At 36.5% G+C, this 14,884-nt stretch overlaps 2 protein-coding genes across 5 annotated transcripts in view; one reads left to right on the top strand and one right to left on the bottom strand.

Moving 5' to 3' along the window:
• Positions 1-36: 36 nt before the first annotated feature.
• Positions 37-1,924, bottom strand: LOC111446356 (probable WRKY transcription factor 17). The gene is made up of 3 exons (XM_023085143.1): positions 1,064-1,924; positions 484-609; positions 37-394 (listed from the first exon to the last, which is right to left on the bottom strand). Exons 1-3 carry the CDS (start codon positions 1,801-1,803, stop codon positions 220-222), a joined length of 1,041 nt encoding a protein of 346 aa, XP_022940911.1. The 5' UTR covers positions 1,804-1,924; the 3' UTR covers positions 37-219.
• Positions 1,925-7,338: 5,414 nt separating this feature from the next.
• Positions 7,339-14,884, top strand: part of LOC111446386 (centromere-associated protein E-like) — an 11,733-nt gene continuing 4,187 nt past the window's right edge. For 2 of the 4 annotated variants that reach the window (XM_023085189.1, XM_023085188.1), the window contains exons 1-4: positions 7,339-7,545; positions 7,876-8,010; positions 8,557-9,139; positions 9,271-14,711. In XM_023085189.1, the coding sequence (XP_022940957.1) occupies positions 7,960-8,010; positions 8,557-9,139; positions 9,271-14,711 (6,075 nt within the window). In that variant the 5' untranslated portion in view covers positions 7,339-7,545; positions 7,876-7,959. Of the gene's footprint in view, positions 7,546-7,875; positions 8,011-8,556; positions 9,140-9,270; positions 14,712-14,884 lie in introns of those variants that run through there. The other 2 variants (XM_023085190.1, XM_023085191.1) reach the window with 2 other exon arrangements.

The following is a 14,884-nucleotide window of genomic DNA, read 5'->3' as shown; positions in this document are numbered from 1 at the left end:
AAACGCACCAATTAAAAAAGAAGATCACGACAGTAATTAATTAAATCAAATTAATTCTACTCCGGCAGCCACGCGCTGGGCAGATAGAATAGAGATTCTTTCTGCCATTTAACAATTTTTTTTTTTTTTCGTAATGTACAATCATCATGAAGAGAAAAAATGAAGTCAAAATTCAAAATTTCTCTTCTTTTTTCCATTTATTTTCTTCTAGCTTGAACTTCAACTTGACTCAAAAACTAAAGCTACTCCGGTGGCCATATTTTCCGGCAAGGAGCTCTGTGTATGGCGGTGCTCTCCTTCGTACGTTACAATCAACATCGCTGGATCATTTGGATCTCTCTCCACGTGTTTCCTCGCTGGACATCCTCTCATCGAGCTACACTTGTAATATCCACTGAAAATATAACAAATTATCGAGTTAAAATCGGTAAAATTATAATAAATCGCCACCGTACACGGCGGGAGTTGCTGTTCTTAACTCACCGTGGGTATGGAGATCCCTTGATCGGCTTCTGACCGTATTTTCTCCATGAGTACTCGTCCGGTGGAATATCGGCGATTTTGGAACTAATCGCCGGGACTCGGATCGTCTTCTTCATACGGTTTTTCCTGTAGAAAACGACGTCGGTCAACATTTATTGGAATTCGGAAAATATTATTAAAATCTTTGATACACCAGTCGTTGGGGAAGGTGGTGGGGTCCATCACGTGATTTTAAGTCAACGGTCAATATTAAAGGCTGAAAGAACGAGACAAAACTACTTTAATGCCAAGTTGAAAATTTAAAGTGAAATTTTTGGAATTTCGATATATATATATATATATATATGTTTTTTTCTAAATTACTAAACCACCACCAAATCGTGTCAGTATCACGCGTGCCGTGCCTACTAACTCGCTAACTAACCCTTATTCCGACTCGGACGAGTCAACTCGTTTCCCACTCAACTCTGTTCTTTGTTTAGGGTTTCTGTTCTTACGAATATCATAATCACAGAAATATTTGATTGTTTGGCTTTCAAAGTTAGATTCAGCTTGAAGAACGTGAAATTAGATTTGGTACCTTCTCTTTGAGCAATGGCACTTGCCGGATGCAGAGGTAGAACCGGAGAATTTCCCGGACAAATCTTCGGAATAATCGTGTTCGTGGCACCTCTTCTTGTATGGCGGCGCCGAGAGTGGCGGTTTTCCGCCGGAAGCAGACGGAGCTGGTGCCAGAAAGATCGAGGTTCCTAATTTTCCGTTGGATACGCTGCCGTCTCCGGTAATAGCAGAGGACATAAACGAAGAACTCGAAGAGACGCTGAAGGTATCCTTAGAAAATTCCAAATCGGTTCCCTTAGGGTTAGAGTTCAAAATATTCGGCCTAGTGAAATCGAGAGTCATACTCTGAGGCTGCGACTGGAGAAAGTTCGCCGCCGCAGTAACCTTCGTCAGTGGCTGAGCGACGGTGACTGGAGCGGTGAACGACGGTGCAGAAACCGTCGCCGATGAAGTAAACGGAGTAGGAGTGATGTTCATCGCCTGATTTTGAGGAACTGAACCAGACGACGAGGAAGAGGTCGAATTAGATACCGGACCTCGCCGGAACCTGGCGTGGCCAGTCCGATTGAGAAGCGAAATCACTTTCTTGAACTTCGAAACAGTCGCATCAGTTAGATCAGAGCAATCGACATGGTTTGAAGGTTGCTTGTGAGAAAGAAGACGAACGAGATGCTCCATACTCTTCAATCCTTGCGATGCGGCCTCTTGTATAGCCATCTGATCATCCATCTTCGGAAAACTCATCAGATCGACCGCCATAGTTGAGAACTTGAAGAAAATCGAATAGAAAACCGAGCGATTAAAACTCTGAACAACTACAAGAATAAGATCATCGAAGAAGAAGAAGAGAAGAGGAAGATTAGTATTCGGAGAAAGTAAGCGAAAGGATGGAGGTTGGGGATGATTTAATGGCCCTCGAGGTGACCGGATGACCGGGTAAGCAGGTTGGAAGTCAAACCTGATTCTTGATCCAACGGTCAGGATTTGTTCAAAGAACGTACAGAGTGGGGCAACTATGGAATGAAAAAAAAAAAAAAAGAATTATATACATAAAAAAATCATCCCTTTCAAAAATTATAAATATTTTAAAATTACCCGACTTGTAAATTTTTTTTTAAGATTTGACAATAAAACTGTGCGTTTTGCCCTACTCGATATTGGAATTTTGAAAATTCCAATCTTCTAGAATATGTCCATTATGAACCAACAAATATCGTCCATATCGTGAGAAATTGCCGATATATAAAATTACGCAAAACGACGAACCATACTGTGTTTTGATAAAGAAAGCTGACCAAAAGTGGGGATCACGTGTAGCTATTCTATTATTCTCGTAATTTAAACTCCAAATGTTGACCAAACTTTATTATATTATTTTTTTCAGTCTAAAATTTTAATTTTATTATAATATTTAGTAGCGGAATTTCTAGGAAAAATATTATTTTAATCAGTTAAATTTTAATTTTCTTTAATTTAAAAAAAAATATAGAGAATCCAATACGTTAAACGAGAACCGTCCAATCCAATCGGGAAACCAACGGTAGGAATTCACCTAGAGAGTTGACCACGACTTTTTAATTTTAGCATTTAATAATTGGGTGGTACATTTTAAATTTCCGCCACGTGTCGAAGACATTAAAAGAGTATGGAAATTAGCTGGTGCCAATTAAAGAAAATATTTCGGAGTTTTATTTTAAATAATAAATTAATTATGTGGTGCACTCCAACTTTTAATAAAGTAAACCATAACTTTCTGGAAACCTTTTGACCTAATTGAGGGATTAGGAGTAACATGAGAATATTAAATAAATATTAACAACTTGCTTAATTAACTTAATTTTTTTATAATTAACTTTACATTTTAATCGAGTCAATTGCTATTAATAATTTAATTTTTTAGTCGTCATTATTTTATTAATTTAATTGTCAGCTCGTGACTTTTAAACGCAGTGGGAATGGAGGCTTTTTTTTTTTTTTAATTATTATTTGTTCAAATTTTTAATACTGATTTTTTTATTTGTGGTTAATTTTTTTTTAATTCAACTCGTCTAATTTAAGAATGATTTACAATTTATTTTTTATTATTAAATTTGGAGAAAAAAAATTAAATGGGTTATAACACAAATTGGACAAGAGAGAAATTAATAAATATAATATTAAATCGGAATAAATAAATAACGATAATAATAAAATAAAATAAAATAACCAACTGCTTTGTTTTTAATTGCAATAAATACCAAAAACATGTCCTCCACCACTTTTTTTTCCTATTATTTTTCTCTCTCTCTTAATTTCCATAATTAAATTAATATTTACATGTGGTTGACTTATCTACGACGACTTTTATTTTAAACAAAAAAACATTAAATTATATTTATTGTTTTTTTTGTTCTTACTCATTTTCAACGCAAGCTGCGTCAAGAAAGGCTGGTTTCGTTTTCACACGTAATTAATTAATGAAGATAAGGTTAAAATCGTCTATATACAAAAACGAGGTCGTTGAGAATTATTCTCGGATATAAAAATATAAATTAAAACATGTAATATCATTTAGGTTGACGATTGAGCTAATATGTGTGAAGATTGACTTTTACTCAATCGAGAAATCTTGTCCACGAGCTACTCTATCGCAGTAAGACCTAGATGTGTTTGTGGATTGAAATTTGACTGAAACATTTTTTAGGTTCAACTCATACAATTTTTGTTAACCTAAAATAATTTTCAATTCACGAACACATCTAAATCTTACTAAGATGGAGTAGCTCGCGGACAAGATTTTTTTAGTGAGTAAAAGTCAGCCTTCGCGCATATTAGCTTTATCGTCAACCTAAATGATGAGCTCGACGTCATTTATTTAATTTTTTAATTTTGATTTTTTACTAAAAATAAAAGGTTCATTTTTAAAATATCTATTAAATAAAATGATGTATTTTAAAATTAACAATAGATTCGATTAATCAAGCCGATTGAATTTTTATTTATTTAAACTAAAAAAGAAAAAAAATTATAAAATAAATTATATTGGAAATGATGAAAGAATATTAATTGGTAATACTAAATAACAAATAAAAATCCTATACCCAATCCTCTATGGTCGATTAATATTTTTTAAATAATATATTAAATTTGATTTTAGTGCACATCTAATGTTTAATTTGGTCAATAATTTTTTTATTAATACGTCCTGGTCAATAATGTTTTGTATATACAATTATTATGGTTATAATAATATTTTATCAATAGGTGGTGAACATCGAATTTAAACACCTACCAAGATAAATAGTTACTAATAAGGTAAATAAACAAAAAAAAAAAAAAGTTAAAAGTAAAAAAAAAGTAAAAACACACCAAATTCAGACATTAAAAAACTCTGACTCGGTAGATTTTGTAGCATGAGAGTGTGAGAGATACAGTTGTAAACACTTTGATTATAGTAATTGGTTACCACTCGGTGAATGTATGAGAATTTATTCTCTCTGAACCATGTAAATATTTGTCTTTTTGTTTAAATTTGGTTTGTAGATGTGTGAGTACATTTGACATTGCTTCCGCTATTGGTACAACAATTGAGTATCATAACATATTGTTTGGACATTTGGTATGAAGATTCTTGTCGTGGGTCGAAATGCTACAACCCTCAATGCTCTGATACCACTTGTTGTACTAATAGCGGAAGCAAGATCGAATGTACTCACACACCCACGAACGGAATTTAAACAAATAGACAAAGATTTACGTGGTTCGGAAAGAAATTTCCCGTACATTCACAAATAGCAACCAATCTTAATAATTAAAGTGTTTACAACTGAATATCTCACTCTCACACTGCAAAGTCTTTTAACAAAAGTTTACACAAATTTCACTCAACAAATACAATACTACACAAATTTCACTCAACAAATACTTAACCAAATTAAGAATATTAATTACGAAATTAATAACCCAATTAATACCGAAAGTTAATAACCAAATTAAATAAAAATTTATGACAATTTACCAAATAAGTTATGGGATTTTTCAAGTTGACTTTATAATATATGAAATGATAATGATTTTAATTAGAAAAAAAAAAGGATTTATTATTATTCGAGGTGAGTCAGGTGAGCAGCTTTGATACGGAAGTGGATTTGATTCTTTATTTATTTATTTTTAATTTATTTTCGGATATTTATAATTCGTTTTAAAATTGTTTTCAGATAAGGATACTGAATAAATAATTAAAGAACGTAATCCGCGAGAATCTCCCTGCAATGAGTTTTAAAAAATACGTTATACGATTTTTAAAAATGGAATTTTATCCCGTGCACTCGTGCCCATACACCTCCCAATCATAACTCTCTTATCAGCCGTCTGATTTGAATAAAAAAGATCGATCTCATTAATTTTGAGTATCCAAATATTATTTAGGAAACGTGGATATTTTATTTAGGGGTACCGTTTACTTTAATTTCTTTTTTAATTTTGTCCAATTAAATTTTAAAATAGATAATTTGTGAAATTATAAATTTATTTTCGAAAATGAGCTCGAGCTAAGATGACAAGCAACTAGATATTCTTGATCTACCAGTAAGCTAGATACCGAGCGGTATACCAACGAGAACGTAATGTCGCTTGAAAAGAAAACGAAACATTCTTTATATTTGTTGTCATTTGATAGAACGTTAAAATTTAATAAAATTTAAATATTTGAATAAAAGTTGACCAAGTCAAGCATGTACGGAAGGTTATTATGAATATTTTCCACGAATAAAAAGACAAAAGGGTAAAATTGACCAATTCAATATGTGATGTCGTGGTCAAATTTGGAACATGTCTATATAATTATACCACGTTAAAAAAAACTGTCAATATTTCCAGCTACAAATATCTCACAGTAGTGAAATTTTATTATTTAATTTAATTTAATTTTCACGCCCCACCAACTTTTAACACCGTCTCTGAACTTTGGTTCAAACGCAATAAATTTTTGCTCGCCATTTTAAACTTACCACCTTATATAAAACGTGCTTTTAAACGACTCAAAAGTCCAAGTTCGTGGACTGCAGTAAATTTAATTATATCACGACTCGAATATTTGATAAATTTGTAGAAAAATATTAAATATTATTTAAAATATAAAAAACGATCCATGTTAAAAAGAAAATGGAACTTAAGAGAGTATGGATCCATGAAGTGGGCTGCCACGTCATCAAAGCCCATAATATGAAGCCCAGTGAATGCATCCTAATTGGGCCTCTAAAGGCCTAGCCGACCACAAATCAAGGTTCCTTAGTGGGCCAGTTTGCTAACCTTAGTGGGCTGAGACAGGCCTGGGTTTTGGCACAATGGTATTGGACTCCTTTTGTAATGAGCTGTTATGTTATTACAAGGTGTAAAGCTAGTTATGTATTATAGAATATTCCTTTCTTTTGGGTTACGTAAGGCGATATATTATTTTTAAATTAAAATGTTGTTATTATTATTATTTTGTTTATACAATAATTAAAAAAAAAAGAGTAATTATACTGTGCTGCTGCTTAAGTGGGTCCCACCATTTCTACTGGTTGGAAACGAGTTAGTGTTTCAAGCGGAGCAGACTCGTAGTTGAACTCAGTTGAAGCTGGCTGGTTCGTATGGTTCACGTTTGCTACGATAGTCTTACCAGTTATGGATTGGACTCATTGTCACACTACACCCGATCGACTCGAACAAAGAGTCTTACTTGCTTTGTTCAACACGAGTCTTATGATCTTAGTGTATGTTTGGCTTCATTTTGACCCTAATATCACGACATATAACTCATGTGTTGGGATTCAGTAAAGTTTTCCATTGCAATCATATTTTTTCATTGGCGACATATTAAAATCGATCGATGATGTATTTGCATACAACACGAGTTGATAAAATTTTAAAGAAAGAACAGTCACTTGGTAGACAAAAAAAAAATTACTAAATCTCGAAGATAGTTTAATAATATTATATTTAGTATGATTCGAATAATTTATATATTAAGATTATTAGGTTCAAAATTAAGAATTAAATATGGTAAATATTAAACTTAGAAAAAACATTAAATGTATAATTAAATAAGGTTAGAATACCTAAATCCAAACTTCTAGAAGGGAGACACTAAATTGGAGAAGCACCAAAAACATTTGCCCTAGAAAAGAGTCGCACGTGCTTGTCGATTGAGAAACTAAACCGGGTTCGCACCGACTATTTGGGTCCGGTTCGGCACGACTCATTAATGCGACTCGGCGTCGTATATTATAGGCATTAGGCGAACCAAACAGGCAAGACAAACCAACATTTTATTTTTTGTTCTTCATTTCTTATTACAATTTCTCTGTCCATCGGCTCTACGTTTCACCCGCGAAAGTGAAGCTAGCGTAAGATCTGGAAAGCATTACAGAGAGGAGAGTGAAACGGAGGCGACGATTTCCTTCAATCCAAAGCTATCTCGAACTTCTTCAATCTCACAGCACCACCAATTACTATTTGATTATGGCGATTACAATCGAGGTCTGTTCGTTTTCTTCTCCATTTCGATTCCTCTCATTACTTTTGTTTGTCTCGATTTTCTTTGCGCTCAGTTCTGTGGTATTGGAGCTTATGCGTTATGCTTTGCGGCTTCCTTGTCGAGAATACTGTAGAATGTTTAGCTAAACGGATTTGCGACTCTTGAATATAGCTTAGGTGGATAGCTGTTTGTGTTTGAATTGTAGTGGTTATAGTTATAGACGGCAGTTCGAACTAGTTCGTGTTTTTTCCTTTGGATTATTTTATTGGTGTTGAAAGTGAATGCGCCGTTTTCGGACTGTGAGTTTCTGATGGGAAATATTGTTTCTGCAGAGTTTTTGTGCTTGGAAAAAGATGAATGATTCACTGGTGACTACTATTTAAGTAAATGTGGGGGTAGAAAACAGAGTGGATTGGATGGACAAGAACAAGAATCGTCCCGAACTGCTCGCGGCAGGCAGGAAGAAGGTGAATTTGTGTTCCTTTTGTTTGTATATTTTAAATAAACGTTAAGTGTCTCTTTGATTAGTTGAATGGGAAAATGTAGAAATATTACATTATTGTAGTTGATAATGTCAAGAAACTGAAAATTCGTTCTATTAATTTCATAGCACGTCTTGAATCTTGTTCGAGTTTTAATGTAAACTGAGGTTGGAAACAAAATTTTGCTGCTTACTCTAAGGACGGTAATATTTTACTTTTTATGCACTTATTTTCCTTTCTTGGGTTCCCAGTAATTCCTATTTGGTAGATTCATTTATTTTCCAGGATTATTATTTGTTGTAAGTTTGGGTAGTAGTTTCTAGCACAATGGAAACAATAGATTTGGAGACTTTTGGGTGTCAAAGTTCTAAAAAAGTGGTATTTTTAGATTGATTTGATCGAGATTTATCATTTTTAACCTGAAAGGACCTTTGTCTCCTTGAAGTGGAAAAAAACGCAGTCACTTTACCAATTTGGCTATACAAAACTGAAATTTATTATTTTCTCCCCCTTTATTTTCTCATTTATCAGCTCCAGCAATTCCGCAAGAAGAAGGATTATAAGGGCAGAGGTAGCCAAGGAAGTTCATCAAAACATACAAGTAAATTGGAACAGCATGATGCAGATGCAGACACTGCGACTACTGGAGTACTTGCATCTGGGAGTCATTCCACTGATGGGGTACTAGCATCTGCCATTGATTGCAGTTCGGATACCGTAGATTCTTCAGCATCTCCTTCTACAGAACTTTCTTTTGCCGCTGAGGTCGATCATTCTACTGTTTCTGTTAAGCAAGAGATGGATTTAGCCGAAACATCTGAAATTGACCAGGCAGAGGTTCCAATGCAGGAAGTAGGGTATAGGGAGGACTATGATCACCCAATCCAGAATGCGGAGTCTGCTGGAGGTAGATCCTCCAAACCTTCCCTTGCTCCTGATGCTGAAGGGAATAATGATGACATTTATAATTTGTCTTCCTCTGAATCTTCTTCCCAAATTTCTTCTGCTTCCGTGGAGCAACAGCAAAAAATAGTTGAAGTATGGGGTGGATGCAGGGGAGAAGAGCTATTGCTTTCGTCGTCTGCATCTTTGTCACAAGCAAGGGAAGATGTAGGTTGGCCTCTTATTCTTTGGTACTTATTTGCTAATGTATTTTAGTTATGATTTGCCAGATATACTGTATGAGTCAGGGAAACCAGGTGAAAGTCCATATAATTGAATTTATTCTTATATCTTGATTGATAGGCATGAAAGGGGATGGTTTGATGCAATCTGGTCAACTCTGTGGAACAGAGCTTGCAGAAGACAATCTGGTAGAGACTGGTGGCATGAATGAGTCCACAGCAGAGACTACTTTTATAGACACGTGCTGCGATGGGGACAAGATTATTACAGCAGATGTGGCATCTGTATCTGGTGCCGCAACCGAGTCAAACAGTTATTCAATTTCTAGTACGGGAGAAAAACTAGGTATGCAGAATAGTTCTAGTAGTGGTAGAAATGACTGGAAAGAAGTTAGACAGGTTCATGCAGAAGATACGATACATTCAAGTAGGTCTCAAGTGCAATATATGCCAGAAGATAATTGTGTAGATAAGTCCGAAAGCCATGAAAGTCCTTCACAAACAAGTGTGAAAATTTCTGATGGGGGACATGTAGATACTCTCTCTCATAATGCACATATGACCACAACTTATGCACATTCGGGGACCTTTTCTTCATTTGGACAAAATAGCAAGTTTCTTGATTTACTGGAGAGAGTGAAAGAAGAGTTGATAGTAACAAGTTTCTCGAAAGATATCTTCAACTTTCAAATTTCTGAACAGAATGAACTACAAATAAAGCTTGATGAAGTTCTTGTGAGGAATCATACCCTTGTGGATGAGCTTTCGCATTGCAGATCTGAACTTAAGGATGTTTCAGTTGCAAATGAGGAGCTCAGAAATCAACTGCTAGCTGCAGAGGCTGAGATACAAAAGCTTTCTTCTAGAGCTAGTGAGACAGAGATTAGCTTTGAAAAGTTCCATGGAGATATGTTCAGATTGGAAAAGGAGTTGGATGACTGCAAGCATTTGGTATCAGTGTTAGAAGAGGAGAATGAAAGATTAAATGGTATTATCACCTTTGAAAACGAAAATAAAAAGAAACTAGCCGAGGAGAAGGAGTTGTATATCGGTGAGAATGAAAAGATATTATCAGAATTGAGTAGCTTCAAGAGTTTGAAGGCGGCTCTGGAGGTTGAAAATTCTGAGTTAATGGGGAGTTTGTCTTCAATAGCAGAGGAAAAAATAAAGCACGAAGAAGAAAGAGAACACCTGTTTCAGGTGAATGGGACATTGTCAGTTGAACTTGCCAATTGTAAAAGCTTGGTAGCTACCCAACAAGAAGAAATTACCAACTTAATCAATAACCTTGCACTGTTAACCGAGGATAAGGTGAGGCTTGAAGAAGACAAGAACCTTTTGTTACATGAGAATGAGAAAATGAGATCTGAGCTGCTTGTTCTTGATGAGAGATTGTCAACTGAACATGAGGAACGTGTAAGGTTTGAGGATGACCTTAAAGATGCAATAATGCAGGTTAAACAACTCACCGAGGACAATGGATTTCTCAGCAGCAGTCTTGATATACATAAATTGAAAGTTGAAGAACTTTGTGGTGAAATATTGTCTCTAAAAACGAGATCTAGAGAAGATGAGGATCAGGCTGGAAATGCAGACTCTGGCTTGCATCATGAAAATAAGTCCCAAGAAAATGATTCTTACCAAACTACTTTCAAGAAAAATTTGCATGAAACTTCTGTTCTTGCTGTTGGGAAACCCTTCATAGTGACTGAACAGGAAAATTTTGATGATTCTCTTGGGTTTGTAATCTTGGGTCGACACTTAGAGGAAGCAGATGTTATATTACAGAAACTTGAGAAGGAAATCAAAGGGTTGCAGTCCAATTCTGCCTCCTTTAGCAGGTCAGGTAGTAAAATGGATGCTCCTGCTGTTTCAAAACTGATTCAAGCCTTTGAGTCAAAGGTAAATGTTGAAGAAAATGAGGTGGAGGATGAAATTCAGTTACCAGATCCGTATAAGTTATCAAATGAATTTGTGGACAATTTGAGAGCATTGCTTCGTCAAGTGGTTATTGATGCTGAAAATGCTAGTGTGTTGCTCAAGGGAGAGCGTGATCATCAAAAGGTTGCTATATCAACATTGAGTGAACTCACGGATCAATTTGAGGCTTTGAAGAACCATAGTAATGATTTGGTGATAGCCAACATTGAGCATGGGGTTTTATTTGAATGCTTGAAACATCACGTGGATGATGCTGATGGCAAGATCTATGAACTTGAAATTCTTAATGAGTCTTTAAGGCAACAAGGTGTGCACCATAAAAATTCTAATTGTGAGCTTGCTGAAAGGTTATGTGGATATGAATTAAAACTTACTGAGTTGGAGTGTCAATTATGTGATCTTCATCAAAGCTCAAATCAGATGGTTTCTTTGATATGTAATCAGCTAGACAATTTGCAGGATGGAGCAATTAAAAGGGCAATTATACTTGAGAAGGACTGGCACTCTTTTTCATTGGAGCTTGCTGAAATAATTGCTAAGCTTGATGAGTCGTTAGGGAAATCTGATACTTCAGCCATCAAATTTTGCACTAATGACCAATTGCCTAGCTGCCTTGCTTCCTCCGTTACAGATGCTGTCAAAATGATTCATGACCTGAGAGAGAGACTTCAAGCTACTGCTGCTGACGGTGAAGCATTTAGGATGTTATATGAAGAAGTAAATGAAAAATATGATAATTTGTTTAGAAGGACCGAATGCTCTGTTGATTTGTTGCATAAGATATTTGGTGAGTTGCAAAAACTTTATCTTGCTTCTTGTGAATCAGTCGGTGGAAGTGACATGAACATGCAAATCAAGATGCTGGGTGATCCCTTAGATTACAGCAGCTTTGAGGCGTTAATCAAGCCACTGGAGGATTGTATTACTCAGCGACTGCAGCTTGAGTCTGTAAACAATAAACTTCGCTTAGATTTGGAACATAGGACTGTAGAATTTGTTGAATTTAGCAAGAGATGCCTTGATTCTACTGGCATTGAAAAATTGATCAAAGATGTCCAAGGTGTGTTATTACCTGAAGATACTGAGGGGGATTGTGGTCAAATGCCTGCTTTATATTTGGAATCTATCATATCATTGCTTATACAGAAGTACAAGGATACTGAGTTGCGATTAGGCTTATCTAGAGAAGAGTATGGTTCCGCGATGATGAAATTGACCGAATTGCAGGGAAGTGTGCATGACTTGAGCACCCTGATTCTTGGTCATGAAGGTGAAATTGTTATTCTAAAAGAAAGCTTAAGCCAGGCACAGGAAGCTTTAATGGCTTCACGATCCGAATTAAAGGATAAACTTAATGAACTAGAACAATCAGAGCAGCGTGTGTCTGCAATCAGAGAGAAGCTAAGCATAGCTGTCGCCAAGGGAAAAGGTTTGATTGTACAACGGGATGGTCTCAAGCAGTCACTAGCACAGACTTCTAGTGAACTGGAGAGGTGCTTGCAGGAGTTACAGATGAAAGACAATAGACTTCTTGAGACTGAAACAAAACTTAAAACCTATTCAGAGGCAGGAGAGCGTGTTGAAGCACTGGAATCTGAGCTTTTGTACATTCGAAATTCTGCTACTGCTCTAAGAGAATCATTCCTTCTTAAAGATTCAGTCCTTCAGAGGATAGATGAGATTCTTGATGCTTTAGATTTGCCCGAGAATTTTCATTCAACAGACATAATCGAGAAGGTTGATTGGCTAGCCAAGTCAAGTACTGGCAAGAATTTGCCTCAAACAGATGGGGATCAGCGGAGTTCGGTCACGGGAGGTTCAGGTTCTGATGCTAATTTTGTCACTACAGATGGCTGGAAAGATGAAATGCAGACGGATGCAAATGTTGGAGATGATTTGATAAGACAATATGAGGAGCTTCAAACAAAGTTTTATGGGTTAGCTGAACAAAATGAAATGCTTGAACAGTCATTGATGGAAAGGAATAACTTAGTGCAACGATGGGAAGAGCTTCTAGAAAAGATTGATACTCCTTCACACTTGCGGTCCATAGAGCCAGAAGATAAAATTGAATGGTTACATAGATCCCTTACAGAGGCTTGTCATGATAGGGATTCTCTCCATCAAAGGGTCAATAACTTGGAGAACCATTGTGGATTGTTAACTGCAGATCTGGATGATTCACGGAAGAAAATTTCTGGCATTGAGGCCGAGCTCCACTCAGTCATGCTTGAGAGAGAGAAACTTTCTGAGAAGTTGGAAATAGTCTATGATCATAATGAGCATCTATCATTCGTAACTTTTGAGAATGAAGTTGAGATTATAATTTTACAAAATGAATCAAGGAATATACAGGATAAAATAATTTCTACTGAGCATAAAATATTAAAATTGGAGGCTTTGGTAAGTAATGCTTTGCGAGACATGGACATGAATGATTTGGTTTCTGGTAGCGGTATTGAATCTCTTGAATTGATGGTGATGAAGCTAGTTCAAAATTATACAGCATCTTCTTTAGGGAACGTTGAGCTTGGGAGGGCTACCAATGGACCTGACGCTGAAGAAATCGTTCCTAGAAGCATAGATACACAAGTTGGTTGGCAAAATGATATAAATGATCACAAGAAAGAGCTGGAGGATGCAGTGCATCAATTAATGGTTGTGACAAAGGAGAGGGATCAATATATGGAGATGCATGAGTCTTTAGTTGTTAAGGTTGAAAGTTTAGATAGAAAGAAGGATGAGTTGCAGGAACTGCTTCATCTGGAAGAGCAGAAGTCAACGTCTATAAGAGAGAAGCTAAATGTTGCTGTTCGAAAGGGGAAGTCTTTGGTTCAACAACGAGATAGTCTAAAACAAGCCATCGAAGAGATGACCACTGAGTTGGACCATCTAAGATCTAAGATGAAGTCCCAGGAAAATACTCTTGCTAGTTATGAGCAGAAATTTAAGAATTTCTCTGTTTATTCAGGACGGGTGGAGGCATTGGAATCAGAGAATCTGTCTCTGAGGAATCAGTTGACCGAAACAGAGAGCAGTTTGCTGGAAAAAGAACATATATTGAGTTCAATTACCAACACTTTAGTGCACATTGAAGTTAACGATGATGCTAACGAAAATGATCCTATTGAGAAACTGAAACAAGTTGGTAAACTATGCTCTGATCTGCGTGAAGCTGTGGTTTCTTCTGAACAAGAGTCGATTAAATCCAGAAGAGCAGCCGAGTTACTTCTTGCAGAACTAAATGAAGTTCAGGAAAGAAACGATGCTTTCCAGGAAGAGCTAGAGAAAGCTTCCGATGAGATTGCTGTACTGACCAAGGAAAGAGACTTAGCAGAGACTTCCAAGCTTGAAGCTCTCTCAGAACTTGAAAATTTATCTAATGTACACTTAAAGGAAAAAAAGAACCAAATTTCTCAATTTATGGGATTAAAATCTAATTTTGAACGTCAAAAGGAGGCCTTGCGTGAGATTAATTACTTACTTGCCGATTCTTTGTCCAAGGATTTGGATGCTTTTTATAATCTGGAAGCTGCTATTATGTCGTGTACTGAGGCTAATGGTCCGGCTGATGTCAATCCTTCTCCTTCCATTGTGTCTGGTGCCCTTAAGAAGGACAAGGTACGTTGGTTACTCTGTAAATTTACCTTTTCCTCTCTTAATGACTCCCCCCCCCCCCCCCCCCCCCCCCCCCCCCCCCCCCCCCCCCCCCCCCCCCCCCCCCCCCCCCCCCCCCCCCCCCCCCCCCCCCCCCCCCCCCCCCCCCCCCCCCCCCCCCCCCCCCCCCCCCCCCC

Source organism: Cucurbita moschata, unplaced genomic scaffold, assembly GCF_002738365.1.
Source record: "Cucurbita moschata cultivar Rifu unplaced genomic scaffold, Cmos_1.0 Cmo_Scf00008, whole genome shotgun sequence".
Taxonomy (NCBI): Eukaryota; Viridiplantae; Streptophyta; class Magnoliopsida; order Cucurbitales; family Cucurbitaceae; genus Cucurbita; species Cucurbita moschata.
This window is presented reverse-complemented; position numbering and strand designations above follow the sequence as displayed.